The sequence below is a fragment of the Oreochromis niloticus genome, unplaced genomic scaffold (assembly GCF_001858045.2).
Source record: "Oreochromis niloticus isolate F11D_XX unplaced genomic scaffold, O_niloticus_UMD_NMBU tig00007459_pilon, whole genome shotgun sequence".
Lineage (NCBI taxonomy): Eukaryota > Metazoa > Chordata > Actinopteri > Cichliformes > Cichlidae > Oreochromis > Oreochromis niloticus.
In genome coordinates this window covers 19261-43763 of record NW_020328585.1, presented here as the reverse complement: position 1 = coordinate 43763, position 24503 = coordinate 19261, and the positions used below count along the sequence as shown (strand labels likewise).

Below are 24503 nucleotides of genomic sequence, written 5' to 3'. Positions count from 1 at the left end.
AAATCCTCCTTCTCTTGTGCTGTTTTGTAGCAGTGTGTACACCTGAGACTGTCACCTGTCTGTCTGTCCTGCACTCTCTCTCTGTTTCTTTCTCTCTGATTGTGGAATAAAAGTATGAACATGTATTTATAAGTTACACTTGTGTTTGAATCCTGCAGCTTATCACATATTTGATTTCCATGTGTGACAACTGTCCAGAGTGAGGACAGACTGAGGGACCCACTGCTGCACATCATCTGTGAGGCTTTGCACCCCTGATGATCCACCAGGACAAACTCAGCAGTGTGTGAGGAAGAGGAGGAGGAAGAGCCAGCAGCAGCTGGCAGATGGAGAGAATAGACAGACTGTTCCCTGTTGTGAAGGACTGCTAGGAAAGTTTAACATAACTAGTTGTCTGTCCTGAATCAGTCTTATCAGGTAATGTTCAAATAATGTTATCATCCCAGTGTTTTCAGTGTGGGAGAAAGTACACAGGGCCTTCAAGTTACACACTATGAAAGGCAGCAACAAGTTTAATATTCAGAAACCTAAAGTATGTATCAGCAGCAGAATGGAGCTAAAAATAAATGTTTGTTTCAGTTCTATGAAGCTTTGAGTATTTTGGATTAGTAGCACTGCTGTGTTTGTTGCATCATATTGCTGTAATTGTTTATATGCTTTATATATTCTGAGGTAAGTTGATCTTTAGTGTTACATCATATTCTATAAGGATGTTATGTGTTTGTAGACTTTCTGCCCAGTTTGACCCATTTAGCAGAAGTCAGCCTGTTTAAGCCTCTGAGATCTATTCTGTATGACTTAAAGCAGTTATGACACGGTCTGATTTTCTCACCCAATAAAGGAATATTTCATATATCAGTCTGATCTTCATTCTATCAGAAACAGTTATCACAGCTTGTACATTTTCTTTTTACACATATATGTAAGCATTGAGCCAAATTTAGTAATGCCAACATATTGAAAGAACAATGTTTGTCTCTTATATATAATACATCTACATATACACTGTCAGAGATACTTGTCTTTGAGTGAAGATTTAAGGTGATAGGAAATATAAATAACTGCTACTTGCATCTTTGACCCAGAGTTCAAGGTCATATACATATATATATATGTATAGTTCAAAATGTATTCTAAACCCTTTTTCCCTTTTTTTTTTTTACTCACTTTATGTGTATTCCACGATGTTATTTCTCTCTCCTACGGTGTCTGTTACAATTACTTAGGCAGGACCAATTATGCAAAGTATGCGATCACGTTATCTCGCGACTTCTAGGACAGCCAATAGTGATCGTCCTTACTTGGACGTTGACAAAACCATTTGGAACTGCTTTCTACTAATCGTAAACGAGCCGATGCTGAAAGTAATTGGGTTTTGGTTTTGTTTGTTTTTTTACTAAAGTTGACTCATTTATCCGGGTCGAAAAGTGGGAGTGACTGTGACTGCAGAGCTGGAAGAAATATCTCTCTATTTTAAACAACTATTTTCGTCTAGGCTGCTGCCGACTGACGCCAGACGACAGGATGCCTTCACTGACTCTTAGGGGAGTGACTGTGAATTTCCCTTTTTCTCCATACGAATCTCAGAAGGCATACATGAACAAAGTAATCGAATGTCTTCAGGAGGTAAGTATCGACTGTGATGTGTATGTCCGTTGATGGAAATAAGCTGTAAAGGGGCAAAATACCGAGTAGCCATGGCTATTGGGCTTTGGAGTTGACGTCAGCGCAGCGCCATGTTAGCAGGCCACGAATCAAAACAAACACTGTGGTGGACAGAAGTTTTGCAACGTACCATACTTAAAAGCAGCTCAAAAGAGCTGATGCTTTCCCTCCTTCGGCCCTTTTTTTGGTCTGCTAAAATGGCACCTCGCCAGTCACACCCCCTCCCGTGACATCACGCTCCAAAGCCCCATGAGGCCACCATGCTTACCATTGCCAAACGGCAAGTCATCTGACGTCTGCTTGTCCAAAATGTGGCTTCACAGAATATAATGATGATGATGATGGGAAAAAAACATATGACAAAAGAGGCTTCACGTTATTGACCTGTCCTTAGAATTTCTGTAGAGTTTCTATGTAACACATAGCACTCTGCTGACTAGTCTTAGGTTTACCCTGCCTCTTGACAACTGACAAACAGCTCAAATACCCCCGATGTTTAATCAAGAACTGATTTTAACAGTTCTTGATTACAGAAGAAAAGTAATTAAAGAAAGAAAGTAATTTTTAAAAGACATTTTAAATCTGTCTTTTCATGTGTATGAATGATTACAATGTTTTTGAATCATAACATATTTACTCTGGCAGTGAAAGCTTAATGAACCTGAACCATCCTTATGTTAGGCTGCTGAGTACACAACCACATGTTTAGTGCAAAAATTGACTTAGGGTGTTTTGCACTAAACATGTGGTTGTGTACTCTCTCTGATAGACTTTTTTTGTATTTCTCACCACACTACACATCTGGCCAAAGGTCAGTTTATGCAATTGCAAGGCGTATATCCACATATTCATCCACAAGTCACAAGAATTTCTACTTCTAGAGTGCTGGTCAGAATTTGATCAAACTTGCACACAATTGTCACCTAATGGATCTTGACGCACATGTTGCTGTTTTATTTATTTAGTTATTTTTCACCTTACCTTTTAACTGATTTGTGCAGATATCTGCCCTTTTCTGAACCTGATCTGCTAGGGATTTCTTTCTGCTAAAAGGAAGATCTTCCTCCACAATACCAAATGTTTGCTCATAAAAGCATAGTCTAATACATGGAAGTCTCTAATATTTTAATGTTGGTACCATCAGAATTTGGGTTTTTGGGTTTTCTCAGATTTTTAAAAAAAAAAAATTATTTCATGTATAACTTTACCTGTCTGTTTATTTCAGAAAGTCAATGGGGTTCTGGAGAGCCCCACAGGCACAGGTAAGACTTTGTGCCTGCTGTGCGCCACCCTGGCCTGGAGGGAGAACTTCAAGGACACCATGTCTACCTGTATGATGCCAGAGACGCTGGGCCAGGAGATGTTTCCAAACACACCTCTGTCTTCCTGGGGACAGCTCACGGTGACAAACCAAGTATGTTTGTATCATCTGCAAATCAAGAGTCATTTTTAATTTTACTGGTCAAAGAAGAATAACAGATACATACATACATACATACATACATACATACATACACAAAAATGCAAAGGATATAAGCTACAAAGACATGCTGTGTGCTTACATTGCTATGCAAAAGAAAATGAGCTAGCACGGATTATATTATATTTTGATAAATGGTAAATTGACTGCTTCTTCTATAGTGCTTTTCTACTCTTTTTGAGCACTCAAACCACTTTATATTTTGTTAGGAAAATAGGATTTAACGATTTACTCAAACATGTAATGTTTCCAACCATACATGGAAATATTCTACATATTTCAAAACAGCATTTGTACTACTCTAACAAGGTTGGAAGTCAATATTTGGTAGGATGTCCTTCTTCTTCAACATAGTCTGAAGTCCTAGGCAACATTTGTTGTGATTCCTTTAACCAGTCTTAAGTAATAGTTCCTTCAGATTTTCAAAGCATGTTCTAAAGCTCTTCTTTGGATGTTTGCTACTCTTTGTTCCATCCCCTGTTAAGATGGGTTGGGAATGGGTTAAACCACATGTTTTTTAGATGGTATTGAATACTGGATCAACATCTGTATTCACAATTCCACCAGTTCTGACAAAATTCCCAACACCACTTTTTGAAATAGTCCTAAGCTATAAAGCCTTGATTTTGTTTTACAGATGACTGTACACACTTATGTTGTACTTCTGTCCTGACATCCTCCATACATAGTGACAATAATTTAAACCCGAACTTTGATATTTTGATTCGTCAGACCTGTTCTTTGTATTGTTCTCCTTCACCCATGTGTGCAGACATTTGGATGAAGCACACAAAGAAACTTCTCTAAGATAATGGTTTTCCCAATCTCTTCTTTACTCTGACTTTCATGCTTTATCCATCATTTATAGAGCCCACTTAACTGATTGTTGGTGTCTCTAACACTCTCTTCCACTGGTACAGTGGTGCTCCAGAACTGGTATATGTAGGTGTCCTCTGTCACATAAAACTTAAATAACAGTGCAGCTTTAATAGCATCATAAGAGTCAGACTGGTACCCAGCATAGGCCTCAAGGGCTTTGTCATCCCCATGTTTCAGCTATGCATTCAAATCATACAAAGAATGTTTGAGCTGTAGGAGGCCGCTCAGCTTGGTGTTCAGTGGCTCTTTGAGGTGGTAGCACAGCTAATAATAATAAACATAATAATAATAATAATGGATTGCATTTATATAGCTGTACAATTCCACTATTCATTCACTCTCACATTCACACACTGGTGGAGGCACAGCTGCCCTGATACAGAAGTTTAGAATATGCATCATGTTGCAACTTTGGCATATTTATGGCTCAGCTGTTTAATCTGTTCAAACTGTATTGTCTCTGTTCTTTTGGATCATTGCATACATTCTCCAATTTCTTCAAAGACAGATTTGCGCATACACACTGTTAGTAAATCAGGCCCAATATCCCAGAAGTTTGACTTGATGGTATACTATGTTAAAAAGTGTTCAATTAAGTTTTTTTTAGCAACGTATAAAGCCCTAATTGTCTTTTCTTATTGTTGTCAAGCCTACTACACTGATGTCCCCAAGATCATATACGCAACGAGGACACATTCTCAGCTTACACAGGTTATTAATGAGTTAAAGAACACTTCATACAGGTAAGCATTTCTAACTTTTTGATCATGCGTCAGTGTCTGAATGACAGCTATTCACAATATAAAACAACATTTCTAATAGGTTTTGTGATCATGGTGTAATGAGGACACCAACCCCCTACTGTTAGTATTTACTAGGGAGATACAAATTTTAATTACCAGGTTTACAGTATACATTTTAGTATAGCTGAATTTGATCTTGGAATGGTACAATAGCTACCGTTTTTGGGTTTTTTTGTTGTGTAATGAGTTCAGTTTCACAAAAATACACTCAGGCCTGATAACTGAAACCTAATAACAGAACATATCTGACAAAGTTTAACAGGCTAAAAGATCTCAAAAAGCAACACATTATACCACAATATAAGTCACAATTAACCAAATACTACTGGGGCTTTAAATGGTTATTACATAAGCTATAATCATTTTGAAGTCTTACTGACTGCAGCACCTTTTGTCTGTTCTGGTTTTGTTGGCTATTTATGGTAAACCTGTTCTCCATGTCTCTTTCGATTCAGCCCAAAGGTGTGTGTGCTGGGCTCAAGAGAGCAGTTGTGTATTAATCAGGACGTCATGTGTCAGAAGAGCAACCACGTCAAAGTAAGTTATAAAGGCAAGTGCGATAGAGTTATAAATGGGATGTTTTAACTGCTATGTCTAATGAATTGTCTTAATAACAAAACAGTGCATTTCTTCAAGCTCACTGCTGGAAAAAAAAGGACAAAAATCTACTTCGAGTTTGACTACATTTAGAAAGAACAAAAATCAGTTGTGCCAACTGTACTCTATTGGACTTCCGCTCGGAATAGTAACTTCACTCTTGTTCTGGTCAACTGCCTAAAACAGTAGCATTACAAAAATCAGTTCTCCACCTGCTGCAGGTTCTGGTTGGTGTGGGCCTTCAGTGTGCATTAGATCTCAGGAACACAAGCACTACTATCGCCCGCTCTGCTTCAAGACAGTGGAGTTTTATTATATCTGAGAGCAAGATGAGATCCTCATTTTTGTCGAAGCAGCTCAATGAAACCAACGGCCACCACATCAGCCCCTTTACATGAATTCCAAATCCTGCTCCTCACATACAAGGTCTTACTTACAAGTAGAATGGGAGGCAGAGCCTTCAGTTTTCAGGCCCCTCTTTTGTGGAACCAGCTTCCAGTTTGGATTCAGGAGACAGATCAGGCTTAAAATCTTCCTCTTTTCTAAAGCGTATAGTGAGGGCTGGATCAGGTGACCCTGAATCCTCCCTTAGTTATGCTGCAATAGTTGTAGACTGCTTTTACATTTTAAATATTTACAACATTACATCATGCCAATTTTCTAATTTTGGTGGGCTCAGGCCATTTGCTAGTAGTTGTCTTTCTACTGCGTGCCAATCGTGCCTCTACCAACTTGTTATACTTGCTCAGTGTCAAAGAGGGAAACCTATCCAGGGTAAATTTTCGCAGAGTTTAAATGACGCTACTCTTCCACATTGAAATGAGCCATTTGAGGTGGTTTGGGCATCTTACAAGACCTCACCAGCATGTCAAAAAATAGTTATTTTATCTGCCGCAAGAGTCTCTCAACCGTGTTTTTCACGTAACAGTCACATGAAGATTCACCTTCCAAGGCCTCCCCCGCAGGCCCTCTCACTCCCAAAGGTCAGAGACGGGTCTCTTCTTCTCCAGTGTTTAATGGTGCCTGGGTGTGCCAGTCTACATCTAACTTGCAATACCTAACTGTGTGTGGAATAAAGCATAAAAGACATATGTGACGCTATCCTTTCTAATTAATATGTCTGTGTGTGTACTATTAAAAATGAGCCAATGAGCTAGCTGGTGGAAAAAAAATGATAAGTAAGAGGTTATGGGTAGATAGTTTGTGATTTTAGTCTTATTGTGGAATCAATTTTTTGTTTTCCAGGTTCATATGTGCAGAGGAAAAGTTTCCACCGGGTCATGTGTCTACTACAAAAAAGTTGAAGGTAATGGTCTAACAGAGTGACTATATCTGTGTAGCATAATAATCTAGAAAAGCATGTAATTTACCTTTGTTGGGATTTAGAGATTCTTTTATTGCTGCCATATAATCTGCCTTATGATAAATGCATTAATAACATGTTCTTAGCCCTTAGAGGCCCTGAAGCTTGAAGTTATTACCTTAAAAGGAAGGTGTTATCAAAAAGAGAAGTTATATGTCTGTTAATAGTTATTAAGATGTACAAGATGTACCCTTGTCTGTAAACAATGACTGGACATAATGTATTTTTGACCTGTATTGACGTGTATGTGGGGGTGTGATCCTCTATGCTATAAAACCAGAACTCAGTGTATTTTTGTCAGAGCAAATAAGCCATATGCTGACGGTTGTTCTCCGTTGTCAATAAACTCATCGTTTGATTGCACTTTTCTGGGCCTCCGTCGTTTGTTGTCTGGTCTACAGTTGATCGATCTCGCTTCACCTTCTTTGTTTGTGTTGTACAGACCTCAAGTACTACTGTGAGGAAGTTTGAAGTCCAGGAATGTCCAAAATGTGGATATTAATGAAATGTCTACTGCCTGCTTTTAGTGGCTGTCAAAATTTGAATGAAAATTGTTATGTTGAGAATGTGGTCCATGCATTTGTTACTTCGAGAATAGTGAATTATAATAACTTATTAGGATGCTGTTTTATAACTTATATAAAAATCGCCCATTTGATAGAAAACAGGAAACTTGACACGTGTCATTTTTATACATCTCTCTGTAAATTTTTATCTGCACATACAAATTTGGTTTCTTCTGTATATAGGACTACTTGTGTTTATATCTGTCTTGCTATAAGAGCTGTGTAACCATCCCAAATTTGTAATTTGTGGGATTTTAAAGGTCTATTCTATTCCATCAGTGATTTATAGCAATTTATCTTATAAATACTCAATCTTAAGCTTGATCTTCTTTTTTTCTTCTAGAAAAGAGCACTGATAGAGACTTTGTTAGTTCTATCCTTGATGTGGAGGATTTGGTCCAATTTGGCAACAAGCAGAGGTTTGTAATTGATGTGTTCTTTTTTTTGTAAATGTCTGTTTCACTAATAAGTTTGTGTTCTGCACTTTCTTACTTTGGTAAGAAATAATCATTGGTAGCATTGGCAGGTGGGTATGTCTCTGTGTGACACCAAAGTATTGTCTTAATAGAAGCTAATGAATCAAATAGTATTTTCTTAATCAGTCACTTTATCAGTATTATCCTCTTTACTTCAGTATAAGATGCTATTTAGTGTTGTCCAGCAAGACCCTTTAAAACTGTTGCCAGTGTGAAACCCCTGTAGGTAATCTATAGATGGGTCACAACTTAAAGTTAAGCTGAACTCTTGATCGGAACAGTCAGGTGACCCAATAAATATGTTACAGAATAGAGGCATTTCATTAGAGTGGGTGGGTCTGCTTATCCACTTTAGTTAGGGGTACTGCAAGAACAAGACTTCCAAGGGCTCCACTGTAGAATACTGGATTACCTTTGCAAATCAGGAAAATTGCATATTTACCAATAATTAAAATTCTGTTACAAAAAAAATGATACTGTTGTTTAGTTACTAAATAGTAATGGATCGCAAGTAAATTAAACTATGTAATGAATGAGTGGTTGGCGGGGAAACTGTAGTGTATAGTTCATGAACATTTAGACAATTATGAAATCTTTGTAATTTTCACTCTGCATACCATTACAGTGAATTCTCAAAGTCAGCAATATAAATGTCATTTAAGTGTAGACTTGCAAAATGAATGGGGCTTAACAGATATTTGGTGTTAACCGTTTAGGAATTTCAGCCATTTTTAATGCATCGTCCTCTATTTTTAGCAATTTAAAGTAGCTGGATAACTGACTGATAGATAGTTTCATGGCCAGGTAAGGACTGGTCTGTCATCATTTCATGACAAATTAAGCAGATCAAAGATCTAGAGTTGATCAAAGTGTTGAATTTTCATTTTTTAACAGCAATCAGGATGGGTCTGTTTTTGCATGAAGTTCATGTATTTGATTTCGGATTTGCACATTTTTTCACAGAGTCTGTCCTTACTACCTCTCCCGTTCACTGAAACAAGAAGCAGATGTCATTTTTATGCCATACAACTACCTGCTAGATCCAAAGGTGAGCTCAGCCATCCATCCCCATTACATCTGAGGATGATATATGTGACCATAATTGAGCATCAACAGAGAGTTTAGTGTTATGATTGGCACTGTCATTTCCAATTTCCATGAATGCTAATATTCGACTGCTGCTCTCTCGCTCTCTCGCTCTCTCCATCTTTCCATTCCACAGAGCCGTAAGGTGCACAGTATCGACCTGAATGGAGCTGTGGTTATCTTTGACGAGGCTCACAATGTGGTATGGTTATATCTTTCCTTTGTCAAATGTATTCACTAAATAAACTAAATTAAAGCTTCGAAGACCAGAAGTGACCCACTACTAAGGGTTTCAAATTCATTTTAACTTGCAGGCCACATAGATCCTAAATAAAGACCGCTGGGCTGCTCAAACCATAAGCACATATTAAAACCAATGCTTCCAGATTTTCCTTTCGTTTTAGTGTAGAGAAACAAGTACATGCCAAAATTCACATTTAATGAACTATCCTTTTGCAAGCCAGATATTTTTTTTGTGAAGCTATGCTGTTCAATGCATTTTTTCTATTACATCCCATGTCATTACTGTGCATTACAAATGATTGATAACAGTAGATCTGCAGTTTCACAAAATGTTCAGTGTACAGTATTTAAACATGAACAATGTGAACAATGAAATGTACTCTTGGGCATACTAAAGTACTACTGTCATCATCATGCCATAATAGTTGAAGTGAAATGTATTAAATTTTTCAGTTACTTGTGCTTTACAAACAATTTGTAATAAATAACACACAATGTGGTTCCATCAATGTTATTTACAGGCTGATACATATTCCACTTTCACATGAACAAAACATTTGCAGACCTTTCAATTTGGGGTAGCAATGTTTATATTAGATTAGATTAGATAAAACTTTATTAATCCCTCGGGTGGGTTCCTCCTGGAATTTTTACTCCTTTTATTTGCAGGAAAAGACATGTGAAGACTCAACATCATTTGATCTCACTCCCTACGATGTAGCCTCAGCCATTGACGCTGTGGACAGGCTGCTTGTGGAGCAGTCTAAAGAAATCAGCCACAGAGGCTCTGTGAATGTAGACTTTAGTGTAGACACCTCCAGTTCTGGTAAGGAAACATACTTGTCTCAATTTCTCAGGTTATATACATGTTTCTAAAAGAGTTTTCCATGGAATATATAGCATGTATAGTTGTGTATAAATTTCATGGTATTTTGGGCTACTTGTATTCTTGTATAAGTTTGGATTTACTTCTACCTTTTAAGTCTTCACTAACTTTATTAGCCTTAGTTTAGCCTTGGCCTTATTAAATTATTAATAGTAATAATTTTTTGTTGTTTTGTAAAGCAAGTAAAGGATGGTCAGCTGCACGTCTTTTGATATTTTCTTTTTTTTTGTTTTAGGTTTAAAATTAGGCGTCTCCACCATTGCAAAAATCAAACGTAAGTATTTATTAAAGTATTGCACAGTCAGTCGTCCTGTTGGTTTGTGACAAGAGTTTTTAAAACTTATTTTCTGCTTTAACAGAGATACTACTGGATCTGGAAGCTGCCATTCATGCCTATGATCCAAGTGATCAAGGCATTACCAAACCTGGAATGTAGGTGACAGCATGGTAGAACAAATATGTGACCAGTGCTACTCCATCTGACCAAGCTTTTAAAATAAGAGCATATCAACTGCCCATTAATAAACTGATTGTAGAGTTAATCAAAAATCACAAGTGACACACGACTTCACACGTTGACCCTTACCTTACTTGTCTCCTCCTACTATATACTATATGTATCAAACAAAAGTGACCTGAAGAAACACACCTGATTACCTGATTGTAACTACTGTCATATTATACATTGGTTCATATATATAATAATCATATATATATTTGCATAATGACTGAAACCAGCCCATTGAAGGAAAAAAGGGCTTGGAGGTCAGTTCCTTAATCTTAATTATGCAAATTCTCATGACCATTGATAAACAACCGCTGACCAAAACCCACTGATCAATGACCATGAGTACCATTCACAGAGAGTTGGGGAATGGCTGCAATCACAGCATTGTAAGATGGTGAAAGACGTACCCTTAGGCCCCCTCCTCGATTCACAGATGGTCTTTCCCTTTTCATGTAAATGGGCTCCTTGACTCTGCGCTCAAACCAGCGTTCCTCCCTACAATCACCTTTTGGTGATTGTAAAATGCTTGTCTTTACTGTTGCTGTGAAGTATTGATGTTTTAGAAATCATAAAAAACATCCATATTTGCAATAATCTTCTGTAGCTGTAGCCAATTTTTGTGACAGTCATTTAAAGAAAACCAAATATTTCTAATGTTGAAGAGAAGCAACAAGTCTGTGCTTTTCAAATCATATGTTAAAAAACACCAACAACAAGAATAAAGTGTGGTCATAGAATGTCTCTGTAGTTAGTACCTTGACCCTAGTGCGGGTTCTCACTTAAAGCTGCTGAGACAATGATTCTTAATCTTAACTGTTATAATAAACCTAGTAAGCACTGCATGTCTCTCTGTTGTGTCCTAGCTTCATCTATGAGGTGTTCGAAAAAGCTAATCTGACGTTCAGCAGCAAGACAGCAGTCTTTGAAGCTCTGGAGCACATCATTGGATACCTGGCACAACGTAGGGCATCATATTTTGGCTTAGACACATTATCACGTCATTTATCATTTGTAACATTGGCTGGTTTTATTATACAGATCAGTGCAACTAATTAACAAATGACCTGTTTGATGCATGTCTCTCCTCAGAGCCAGGAATATTTCTCAATACTAGTGGACTCCAGAAGCTTTCTGATATCATACAGGTACACATTGTATGGCTATTAAAGAAATTGGTCAATAGTAATCTTTTTTGTGGTGGGGTGGGGGGGTCTTTGATTTTTGAAAACTAATATGCATTGTTCCCATATTATTTGTGTGGCCTACCAGATTTGATTGAGGACATTCAATAAAATTATAGAATTCCATTACTCTTCGTTGTATAAAGAGTAGCTATTTAATCACCTTGTGGCATGTTTGAATGTTCCCCTTTGTTTTGTTATTTTAGCTGGTATTTTGTGGTGAACCATCAGAAAAGGAGAAACAACACCAGATGGAAACCAACACGGCTCATTTTAAGGTGTGTTCATTAAGTCAATGAAATAATAGTAAGTAACATATCTTTGCCACATGTGAGTGAAAAGTAACTGAAACTATCACTATTGTTCCGGTATCTTAAATAATAATAAAAAAAAAAAAACTAATTATGAGCTTTTGTCATCTGTTCGGCTCAGGTTCATATCCATCGAGACACCAGCATTCACTCAAAAAACCTAGTGTTGATATGTGGGCTTCAGGTTCATCCAAAAAGCAAGGTAACGGTGCACAACCTGATGCATTGTTGTGTTACGTGGATCCACATTGACAGAATGAATTTTAGTAATACCATTTATATATTTCTGCTAGAGTGTGAACCCTGTTAAAAGTTATAGATTCAATTGTTATTAGTGTATGAAAGATTCGTACTACAGGTAAATGTGATGTGTTTCTCTGGAAATTGCAGGAAATATTCTGAGTTACTGGTGCTTCTCTCCGGCCTTCAGTATGCAAGATCTGGTGAATCAAGGCATTCGCTGCATCATTCTGACAAGTGGTACCCTATCGCCCCTGTCTTCTTTCACATCTGAGATGAGAATGTAAGTTAGCTGTCACTCTGACTGCACTGCTGCACAATTAAATTTTTCCCACACCAGCTTGAGTAGCAACTAATTTAAAAAACAAAACAATGACATTTCTACCTGTTTAGTCTGAACATTGAACAGAAGAATTAAACCCTTTCTACAGTGAACTGCTGTTTGATGTAGAAACTGTTCACTATCTCATAATTTAAATCTTCTGTTCATTATTTGATTTTTCTAGCAATTGAACGATGCTCAACATAAAAGTTAATGATTCATTTTATAGCCAGGCGAAATGGTTTGACATGGTCTATGAATAAATAAGAATGATTCTAACAATACACAGATCTATGTAATCCTCTATTAATTTGTTTGCATCCAAAGGCATTGTCATCTCTGCTATATACAGTGTAGTATATAGCGAGACAAGACGATGAGGCTCCCAATTCCATTCAGTGCAAATAACCTAACAATAAATATAAGAATAGTAAGAAATAAATATACACTTTAAGACTAAAGTAAAAGGATCAATAACAATTTAAATTTACAAGTTACAGTTGAATGAGTTAAATTGACCTTGATGTTATTTAAAGTGACCAGTGTAGCAGCTTGTAAATATGGGCAGGATTCTTAGAGTGGGGTTAGTCAGTATGACACATGAATTTTGGGCATTTTATCTTTACGTTTTCAAAACTTGCATCTAATACATGTAACATATAGGGTTTTCTGTAAGTGTAATGCTTTTTGAAAATGTTGTAACCTCCAATTTTTCTAGATAGAAATTCATCATGAACTATCAAATGAAGAGCATTACTAGCAAACTTTTATTTGCTGCATGGACAGTGGGGTAAACCTAAAACTTGATCACAGTGAGTTTCTGCTGCTCCTCTTACAGAGAATTCCCAGTATGTCTGGAGAACAGCCATGTGATTGAGCGCGACCAGATCTTTGTGGGCGTCATTGCACAAGGCCCAGATGGAGTGCCCTTAAGTTCAGCGTTTGATCGAAGGTCAGTATTCTTTTTTTTAGCATATGATTACTTTCTAACAGGTCACTTTTGAAATTTGCAGTTCTTTGAAATGAAATATGTTTTGCCATATGCCTAAATACAAATTAAGGTGCATGGCAAAACTTATAATTTGCTCATTTATTGGCTAGTTTTTCTGACTTCTGGAGTCAATTATCGTTGTGTAACCATATTTTTTTTTCTCATCTTTTGATCTGTTATAAAGTCAAGTAAAATCCTTTTATGTGTATGTAAGGCTTTAGTTAATTTTTATATAATACTAATTCGAGAAAACAGTCTTTTCAATGCACTTTGTATTGTAAGATACATATTAGAAAGAACACTCGACCAATCATACTGTTTTATATTCTGCACTCCAGATAGATTGAGTGCGTTAAAATATTAATCGTGTTAATTGTGAGGACTGCCTTAACGCGTTTAAGCCTGTTAACGCCAGATTAACGTGTGAACGCTGACACAGCACTAATATATACCTACATTGGTTCTGACTTTGAAGTGTTTATTTGATTGCTAAACTCAAACTTTAAATTTCTGTGACAGGTTTGTTCCTGAAAACATGGCATCTTTAGGCAACACTGTTGGTAAGATCACAATATACAGTATTGAAATTGTTTGGTTTTGCTGTTTCTAAGGAGATTTTTTTTTCTTACTGACATCAGCAACACTGTTAACTTAATGCTCTGTTCTTCATGGTTATTTCATATTGCTTATTATCTTTTTCATTAAGTGATGACGTACCTGAACCCTGTTTCCGGGCCCAAACTACTCTGCATTTATTGAGGCTGTTGTGTTTTTAACACGTTTTAAGGCTTTTATCTTGTTCTATTCAATCTCAGCAAGCCCATTTAAGAAAAAAAAGTTAGCTTCCATCCTTCGGCTGTGTGTTGTAATGTTTTTTTTTAGAAATCTCTCGATCAGAACATGGTGTATTATGTTTAGGTGGAAACTAGTGAGCTAACTCTCTGCTAGCTTTTAACTCTGTTAAATTTCATAAATTCTATTTTCACAGATGCCTGGATTTTAAACTTAATTGCTACCTTGGTTTTGATTGTGATACACTTTTGTAACTGGTGTTCTTTCCTCAGCCAACCTGAGTCGTCTGGTTCCTCATGGACTCTTAGTATTTTTCCCTTCCTTTCCTTCAATGGAAAAAGCATTGGAATTCTGGAGGGTAAGTGGAATTCAGCAGAATCACCTGTGGAAAACCATAAGGGTTTGGGGGGGGGTTGTTTTTTAGCTTTTCTAGTCACTTTTATGTTTATGTTTTGTTTTCTCTTTCTCCATGAATTATATTTTTTATTGTCTAGCCAATTAGAAGTTAATTTAATGGAAATTTAATATACAGACAACTCTGCTATTGTTTCCAGTAGATGATGGGCCATGCAGATGGGCCATGCAGATGAGCTTTTGCAACGGTCGTATAAGGATCGAATGGCCCGGAGCAATGGGCCAGACACCCTTCTCAAAGTCGACAAAAGTCGACTTTGAGAATTTTTGTGGACTTCTAACTATACCCTTACGTTCACGTGGTCTGTCCAGCATTCTCCCTGGTAGCCCTGTCCCGGGTAGTGGGACCTGTTCCTTTGATGTTCTATTACCAGGGGCCTGTTAAATCGCTTTTTGTGTGGCCCCTCAACCAGGACCAGTTTGCCATGGGTGGCCCTACCACGGGGCAAATAGCCCCCTCACAATTTAGCCTCTGGGATACCTGGGACATACAAACCCCTCCACCACGATAAGCTGGTGGGGCGGGGAGCCATCAGGGTGCATAAGGGTACAGTGTGCATATTTTAAAAAATAGCATGTAAAGATATCAAAATATAAATGTAATAATTAAAAGTAAAAAGCCTTTTAACCTGTATGAACTAATTTCTTTCTTTCTTTTTAAATGAGGTACTCCGCAGTCAATTTAATCATTTATAACAATCTAAGATGTTACTGTATAAAGTAATTTCCTGCGTGTGTATATGTGTTATCACCAGGCTAACGGACATGCAAACCGCATTGAGAAGTTAAAGCCCATGTTTGTTGAACCTACAGAGAAGGGCACCTTTAATGAAGTTAGTATTTATTTATTTTTTAGGTCTCTTATCACTCGGCTGTAAACCCCTCTTTAAACATTTCACATCTAAAGAAATATCCTAAGCTTTTTATAGTTATAAAAATCTAAAGATTTGAAAGAAATTGAGCTTCTTTCTGTCTATTCCTAGGTCATTGATGGTTATTACACCAAAGTCAATGATCCCCGATCCAAAGGAGGAGCCTTCTTTGGTGTGTGTCGAGGGAAGGTGAGGAGGCTGTCCATGGACTCTGCAAAAGTCCTACAATGTTTTCTGTTGTCATGTTTCAGCTCCAACTTTTGCTGTATAGTGTGGGTATACAGTTGCGATCAGAAGTTTACATACAATCATGATCATTAATGTTCGTACAAATCATCCATCTGTACCATACTTGATAGTTGGTGCAGTGTTGTTAGGTGTTAAGCCCTCACTTTTACTCGTCCAAACACACCTTGTAATTGTGGACAACAACTTGGTCATTGTTTTTCTCGGTCCAAAAAACTGTTCTCCAGAAATCATTTGGCTTATCTATGTGGGCACCTGCAAATGTTGTAGTTGTTGATATCCTAGAGTCCCCCCCCCTTCAGAGCATGGTAAAGTAGTGAGTCATTTGAATATCTTGTATGTAATTGAAATTGTTTGAACTAATGATCTTGGAATTGCAGTTCAGAATGGTTCCAAGAGACCTTCCCAATTTACATAAACTGAGTTCCTTGGACTTTCATGTTGTTCTGAGTATTTGTCAATCCACACAGATCCCTTTTATGCTTGCAAAGAGAAACTTCCAGCTGTAATACATCACAATCACTGATGAGTTTAACGGCCTTGACCTCATCAATTTAAAAGACAAAGACCTTATGAAAGATTTAAGTGGATGTATGTTAATATTTGAGTTTATTATATGCCTTTGACCCTGTGCGATTAATATAAAATCTCAATTAATTTAAAGTAGTGCATCCAATAATCTTCAAGTCATAATAGATGATGGCTGTAAAACCATTGCAACCTGGAAAAAGAGCAGTTGAAAGAAATCATTAGAAGCCCAAAATAATCATGACATTCATACCCATGATGAGTGTTCATAATCTTCTGATCACAATTGTATATGATATTCAAAGGAAATGTCATATCTTTGGTACCCCTGTCCTCTTGTGTCAACATCAGGCAATTTTTTTTCTTTTGTTTACAAGTCTATTACCATACAATGTTTTGGGAATGACTGTTCATTTTTGTGACATGAATATCTCTCTTTGTTAGCCGTTTTATGCTGTTTTTCCATTTTGCAACCTACCTCGTTTTCTATGATGGCTGTGACTAATTGGATAAACATTTAAGAAAACGCATGGATATGAAGTTAGGATTTTCTTTCATTTTAATGTAGGGTTACACAAAAAGCTTTCTCTCAAAGCTGCTATGTAATTATATCTTCTTGTCTTAGGCGAGCGAGGGTCTGGATTTTGCAGACATGTTTGGTCGGGGTGTCATCATTACTGGCCTTCCTTTCCCTCCAAAAAAAGACCCTCGAGTTGTCCTGAAAATGCAATTTTTGGATGAGATGAATCAAAAGAAATCTGTAGGGCAAAAGGTGAAAGAAAATCAAAAAAATTAACTATTGAGGTACACTAAAGGATTGCTTGGTCGTATAACGGTAGTTGGATTTCTGTGTGTGTGTGTGTGTGTGTGTGTGAACAGTACTTATCAGGGCAAGAGTGGTACAGACAGCAGGCTTTCAGAGCTGTGAATCAGGCCATTGGTAGAGTGATTCGTCACAAGGAAGACTATGGAGCGATCTTCTTGTGTGATCAGAGGTCAGATATAGACCAGGTTTACTTAAGTAACATCATACAAGAGGGAACATTCTCCACTATACCAGACAGTGTCACAGAAGCTTCACATTTAAAAAATTCTCAATTAAGTGCTTAGTTCACCCTATTAATAGAAAATTTAAAAAAGTATTCTTAAACTAAAATGAAAAGTTTCCCAACAGATTTAAAAATGCTGATACCCGGGCCATGCTTCCATCGTGGGTGAGGTCTTATGTGCGCCTCTATGACAGCTTTGGCAGTGTCGTCCGTGATGTCTCTCAGTTCTTCAGGACTGCACAAAAAATGGTGGGTTGTCGCACCTGCACAGTTCATACAATGCTGCAAATTCTTTCATTATTCAGTTTTGTTAAGGAACCAGCTAATAGTACTGTTGAAAATCCGGATTTGTGGTTAGGTTTTTTTAAGCTCTGAAAAGATAGGACAGTTGAGTTGTGATTTAAAACAAAAAAAATCCAGAGTAGTTAAAAATGTGAATATTTACCTTGAGTATTTTCATTAATGTCTATGGCACTATTTATCTCACCAAAATATACTTTTAATGAACTTTGATTTCTAGTGTTTTCTGGCAGTTTCTTTAGAATAAAGTTAAAGTTATGGGTTTTTGTAACACCATGCCAACCTTTGTTGTCTAATTCTTTTAATAATAAATATCGGCTAACATATCATATCATTGCATGTGCAGTAAAATGTGTAGACACTTTTATGAAAGTTGTTTGCAGTTCAGTTGGTCAGCTTCTACTGACAGTCTGTGCATTAAACATTTAAGAGGCCTGTGGTCGGGAAGAAGGCTCCAGCACACAACCACGAGACTGATTGTTCACGAGACACTCAGTCCTCCAGTTTCACTTCTCGCCGCTACTTGCAAACTTCTCACACCCAGAAGGCCAAGGTGTTGGACATACACCTTCCCAGCTTGAAGAGGAGGAGACTCAGTTAGTACAATGGATGTGGTTTGATGTTTTGCTATGTTTCGTTTTAGCATATTAAAGATCAAGGTGTGCTTTTGCTATACCAGATATGTTTCACTAGAATGTCTTTACAATTCATTATTGAGTTTAAATGTAGAAAAACTACATTAGAAACAATGAGTTCAATAATAAATGGTAGAAATTCAAGTGACTAAAAGCCAGTTAAACCGAAACCTAGAGAAATGCAAATATTAGTTTTAAAATATACAGCTACAGCTGCCCCAATGTGAGTCCTTGATTAATTTTTTGTGATCAGATGAGAAGAATGGAGCCAATGACATGGCCAGTTTCCTTAATCAGTATGAGGTGCCATACGATAACAGGAGACCACTCAACCTGCTGGATGCTTTGGAGCAAGCCAACAATACCATTGAAGAGGACAAGCGAGAGCAAAAGGTAGATCATTTTCTGACATTGTCACAATGTAAGAAGTACTAATTCACATCATGAGTAACAGACATAAAGTGTGTGAGTAATTGTGTATGTGTGTCTGTGTGTATGTGTGAGGGGGGATTACTATAGATTTTGAAGAGGATGAAAATTGGAAAGGCAGTTGGTACAAATGACATACCTGTGGAGGTATGGAGATGTATAGGAGGGAGAGCAGTGAAAATTTAACCAGATTGTTTAACATAGTCTTGTAAAGTGAGAGTATCGCTCAGAGAAGAAGGATATTGGTACAGTTATTTAGGATGTGCAGAACTATAGTAACTACAGCAGGATAAAGTTGATGAGATATACCAGCAGCTAAGGAAGATATAGTGTCTTGGTGCATATATACCAATCTTTTTCAGCTAGATTGTCACATTTCTTCTCAATTTTTTGGCAGCCATATACCTTTATGCCAAGGCAAGAAAACTAGATTTGTTTTTTGCATTGAGTGTTAACGGAGAAGTATGCCAGTATGGTATAACGTTATAACCATTTTCCTTGTGTTGGTTGTCCTTACTTTCCGAAACAGTCCAAAAGACCTCTGAAGGTCATCTGTGTTATCTGGCACCAAGATGTTTGAAGCCAGAGTTGTCTTCCTCAAAACATTTGTGAACCTATTTTACATTATCTTGCTTAGCCATCATGGAATACTATTTCCATGAAAGGGTGTGCATGATATGCAACAATGTTTATGCAAAATTTACATCTCAAAGTAACATCCAAGTAATGATCGTCTTCTACTGTGGCTCCATTGAAAGTGTGGTCACATGCTGCATCTGTTTATGGTTCTCTAGCTGCACCATGGCACACAAAAAGGCATTTGAGAGGGTCATTAATATGACCCAAAAAAATCATTCAATTCTAATTAGCTATTATTGGCAGTGGACAGGGCTTAGCATGATCACCCTGAGTGGTCTGAAGCTATGTAGCCCCATACTTATATGTGATCCACTCTGTATTCTGACAGCTTTCTATCAGAATCAACCAAGACTTTTTTAGCAGTTTTAGCCACAGTAGCTTTTTTGACCAGTACACATAGGCCAGTTTTTACTCATTAGTGAGCCTTGGCCACCCATGACCCTGTCGCTGGTTCACACACTTTCTTTCTTGAACCACTTTTGATAGATACTGACCATTGCAAACTGGAAACTAATATAAACCAAGACCGGTACCATGATGAAGAGAGAATCAGTGTTCTTCACTTCAGCTGTCAGGGTTCATAATGTTAAGCCTAATCTGGTATATAGAGAAGGTCAGAAGTATTTGCATTGTGTCTTTTTGGACCTCACATGGTAGCGTGCCAAGAAAGGAAATGTGTTACTGCAGAAATAAGTCAGAGTAAGAGCCAGATACATGAAGATGGACAGTGAGAAAGTGATGAGGTGTGCAGTAGGAATGACAGATGGGGTTAAGATGGGGATCTGCTCTGGGCCACTTTTGTTTGCAGTACTAATGGTTGACAGATGAGGTCAGGCAGTAGTCTCCATGGACTGTGATGTTCTCAGACAACATTGTGAATTGTAGTGAGAGATGTAAGCACGTGGAAGACAATCTTGAGAGCTGGAAGTATACTTAGTTTTTGATAGATTTCTGTACTTTTAAAATAGTGGTAAAAAGTTTATGCTGCTCAGATTTTGTTTCTTCTAATGTTATTGAAGAAGCTGGGTGTCCCTGAGGATTTGTCTCAAGAACGTAAATCCAGCAGGGCTAAGAAATTCCTGGCGGACATGAAGAAGTCCCTGAGTCAGGTCTGCTGTCACCGCATCATGCGGGCCCTGCACACCTACGAAAAGACTGACGACCTGGATCACCTGCTGACTGAAACCGCATTTTTAGGCAAAGACGCTAATACTCAGAGTCTCCTACATGGTAAGTCTTCTGCTGTCATAAATAAATAGCCGCAAAAATACCTCACTTGGTTAACACTGAGACTTTAAGAATGACAATATACTCACTGGAGGACTGAGAGTACGTTCTCTCACCTACATCTATAAAGTATACCTGCTTTGCACAGGTCTGAACTCGGAACACGTTTTCTAGATTTACGAGTAGTTCATGTTACGCTCTATGTAAAATGTGTCTAACCAATTCACTTATTTACAAATCCATTAAAGTCATTATCTTTTTTTCAACTCTTTCGAATTGAATGAAATATTTTAAATTATTTATTTTTAATATTAATTATATTTAATATTAATTTGTTTATTTAAAATCTCATGCCAGCAAAATAGTTGAAATATGTGCAGAATGCATTGACTTATTGAAACAAGCAGGGATTTTGATTTTCAACTTACTGTGGTCATGCACAGTACAAAATTGTAAAAGTTGTGTTTTGTCCAAATTGTAAAGATGAAATGAGCTTTAATTCAAGAGAGAGAGAGAACTCTTTATTGTAATTGCACATTCCTACCTATCACAATAGTAAAACAAAATATAAAAATTTCCCACATCGGCCCTACAAACCAAGATAATTGTTAACATGGATTGTTTTTAATAACTGGGTAAAAATCTCTTGCAGTCAGTGATTTCCTAAATTGTCCCATGGACATCACCATATTTAATTTTTTCCCAAATTCACGTTGAGCTAAATCTGTTGCGTCAGCCTTCATACATGTTGACCATGGCTTGCCCACCTCAACTTGGATGAACTGGCATGTTTGGATACAGTGCAGATCATAGTTGGTCAATATGAATTTCCAGTCTTTTCTTAAATTGATTTCTCTACCATAATATGTATACGTAATGAAACTATGTACTGTGGATAGGATCATTGCGTTCTTTGTAGTTTGCCCAGTTTTTCACAATAGTTTAGGAACCCCTCAACCAATGTTACTTTTAAAAAACTGAATATACCTGTATTCATTATCAGACATTTACACAATACTAATAACAATGTCAAAGTCATAATTTGGCACCAATATAACATTGTGTTAGTGGAATATTGCTAAAACAGTTTGTAGTTGATTGCTATTGCTGTCTTGTGTCACAGGCCTCTGCCAGTTTGTTCGCCCACACCACAAAAAGAGGTTTGATGAAAATTCCCAGGAGATGGCAAAACAGGGCTGTGGATACAAACCTGATCACACCCTGTCCAAGGATGGGAAGAAGACAGTAACGCTGCAGAACGGTATGAAACATTATCTGATATTTACTTAGTGCTCTTGTGCGAACAGATCAAGTCAAATTTTAGTTAAATGCCTGCTGTGGAGGTCATATTATAGTTTGTGGTGTATCTACTCACAGACAAGTCCAAGTAGTTTGGAGATGACATTTGGGTGGAAGATGTCAGACTGGCGTATCACCTCCTCCAGGATGTCTGCTATTCCAGCAGAGAAGATGACTTGTCATTTGAGGACAACTTTACAAAAATGTTTTCAACATTCAATAAAATAAACCAGCCATTCAGTGACTCCCGTACCTCAGCTTGGCTTCAGAGTCGTGTTGTTATGGACGTATATATGTGTATGTATATGTGGACAGTGATTGTGGAGAACTGTTCTGGCAAATTGGATAGATAATTAAAATTACAAAAAGCCAAACAGGATTTCCACAAAAGCTGTCTTGGAATCAACATTCAAAACATGATCACTACTCTACAAAAAAAAAAAAAGGTCCATAAATTACAAATGAATATGTTGCTTAACTGTAAACTGTTAACATGTGATTTTATTTACATCCTTCACCTAGCACATTTGTCCATGCCTTTAGGTAAACATAGGAATAATCTCAGGTAACAAGGCAATTCAATTCAAGTGGCTTTTATTTTAATTTCAACCATGTATAGTGGTACAGTACAGAGTGAAGTGAGACAGCATTCCTCTGAGACCCTGGTGCTACATACGGCATATAACGGACAAACACAGGACTACTAACATCAGTCATAGTAAAGGTTCTGTAAGAAAGATTGCCAACTCTAACTACATAAACCTGTAGTGGACATTTCAGTTAAGTAATTATATAATCTACACATTAAGGCCACTATTCAGCATCAACATGAACTGTCAACTTACAACATGAGCTTCAAAAGACCAATCCCTGGCGCTCTGATCAAGATTCCTGTGGATTCAGCTCATCAGGGAATGACAACGAGGAGGAGGAAGAGGAGAGGGGAGGCCTGTGGGAGTAGCATAGTGAGAACAACCACACATCTGCCAACTGAGTCAGCACTGCAGGATTGATCAGAATGACAACGTGACATCATTTCAGAACAGCCCTGATTCCTGTGCTTCATCCAGCTCATTGGCTGCCATGTCACAAGCCTATTTAGATATGCTTGAAAACAGACTTTTAAAGAATTTGGGGGGAGATGTGATATCACTGAGTACTCCCCAGCTTTTTCCCATTTGGACGTTGTATGTGGAGTTTGTTGCTTTGTTGCTTTTTTCTCCTCTCTCTCTGTCTCTCTCCACGTTTATATACAATTGGTAATGTAAGGAAAAAAAAATTGTCCCCATCAGCTCGGCCTGTCATTTTAGAAAGCTTTTTACCCGTCTCACTATCAGAGCTGGAAAAAATAGTTAATGCAACAAAAGCATCCTCCTGTTCACTCGACATTTTACCCGCATTGTTATTCAAAAATGTCTTTCACTCTATTGGTCCCTGTGTGCTCACCATAGTTAACACCTCACTGGGATCTGGTAAAGTCCCTGCTTATTTTAAAACTGCTGTTATACACCCCCTGTTAAAAAAGCCTATGCTGGACCCATCTCTCACTAGCAATTACAGACCAATCTCAAAAATACCGTTAATTGCAAAGATATTAGAGAAGGTTGTGGCTAAGCAGCTTACAGCAGTTTTAGACAAACATAATCTCTTTGACAAATTTTAGTCTGGCTTTCGTAGAGCTCATTCTACTGAAACAGCCCTTCTTAGAGTTTCCAGTGACATTCTGATGCAAAACGATGCGGGAAAGGGTTAGGGACTCCTAATGTTGGACCTCACGTCAGCCTTTGACACCGTTGACCATTACATTTTGCTTGAAAGGCTGAAATACTGGGTTGGTGTATCTGGGTCTGCCTTAGAGTGGTTCTCCTCGTATCTCTATGAACGATACTTTTCTGTGGCGGTCTCTAAGTACAGGTCATCTTCCACGTCCCTGTCCTATGGTGTGCCACAAGGTTCTGTGCTGGGGCCCTTATTGTTTTTAATATATTTACTTGTTCTCCAGCATGTTTTGAGCCCCTTTGAGGACATTCGCTACCACTGCTACGCAGACGACATCCAGCTATATATGTCTTTTAAACCTGAAGATGTTTCTAAGCTGCAGATTCTAAATGTGTGCTTAGAAACCATCAAAGGTTGGGTGGCTGACAACTTCCTCCAACTTAATGAAGAAAAGACTGAAGTCCTTGTATGTGCTCTGGACAGACATGTACCTAACATAATGAATGCTCTTGGTCATCTTTCTACATCTGTGAAATCGTCTATCAGGAACCTAGGGGTAACCTTTGATTCTGCTCTTACCCTGGATGTTCACGTCAAATCTCTGGTTCAGTCCTGCTGCTATCATTTAAGAAACATTTCTAAACTGAGCCCCATAGTATCTCATACTGAACTGGAGATTGTTATTCATGCATTCATTTCATCACGATTGGACTACTGTAATTCACTGTTTACATGTCTAAACAAAAACTCCCTGGAG

General features: G+C 37.6%; 1 protein-coding gene across 1 annotated transcript; it reads left to right on the top strand.

The window, feature by feature from the left end:
- Positions 1 to 1248: 1248 nt before the first annotated feature.
- Positions 1249 to 22284, top strand: LOC102078082 (regulator of telomere elongation helicase 1). The gene is given in 30 exon segments (XM_019356545.2): positions 1249 to 1626; positions 2891 to 3083; positions 4674 to 4767; positions 5283 to 5364; positions 6670 to 6730; positions 7697 to 7772; positions 8793 to 8877; positions 9052 to 9117; positions 9828 to 9984; positions 10280 to 10318; positions 10404 to 10476; positions 11416 to 11513; positions 11642 to 11697; positions 11940 to 12011; positions 12166 to 12246; positions 12435 to 12440; positions 12443 to 12567; positions 13445 to 13558; positions 14117 to 14157; positions 14662 to 14747; positions 15559 to 15636; positions 15787 to 15864; positions 17075 to 17221; positions 17329 to 17444; positions 17624 to 17747; positions 18229 to 18394; positions 18687 to 18826; positions 20521 to 20731; positions 21852 to 21989; positions 22106 to 22284. Coding segments are annotated over 30 exon segments (2919 nt in total). The 5' UTR covers positions 1249 to 1524; the 3' UTR covers positions 22120 to 22284.
- Positions 22285 to 24503: the final 2219 nt, after the last annotated feature.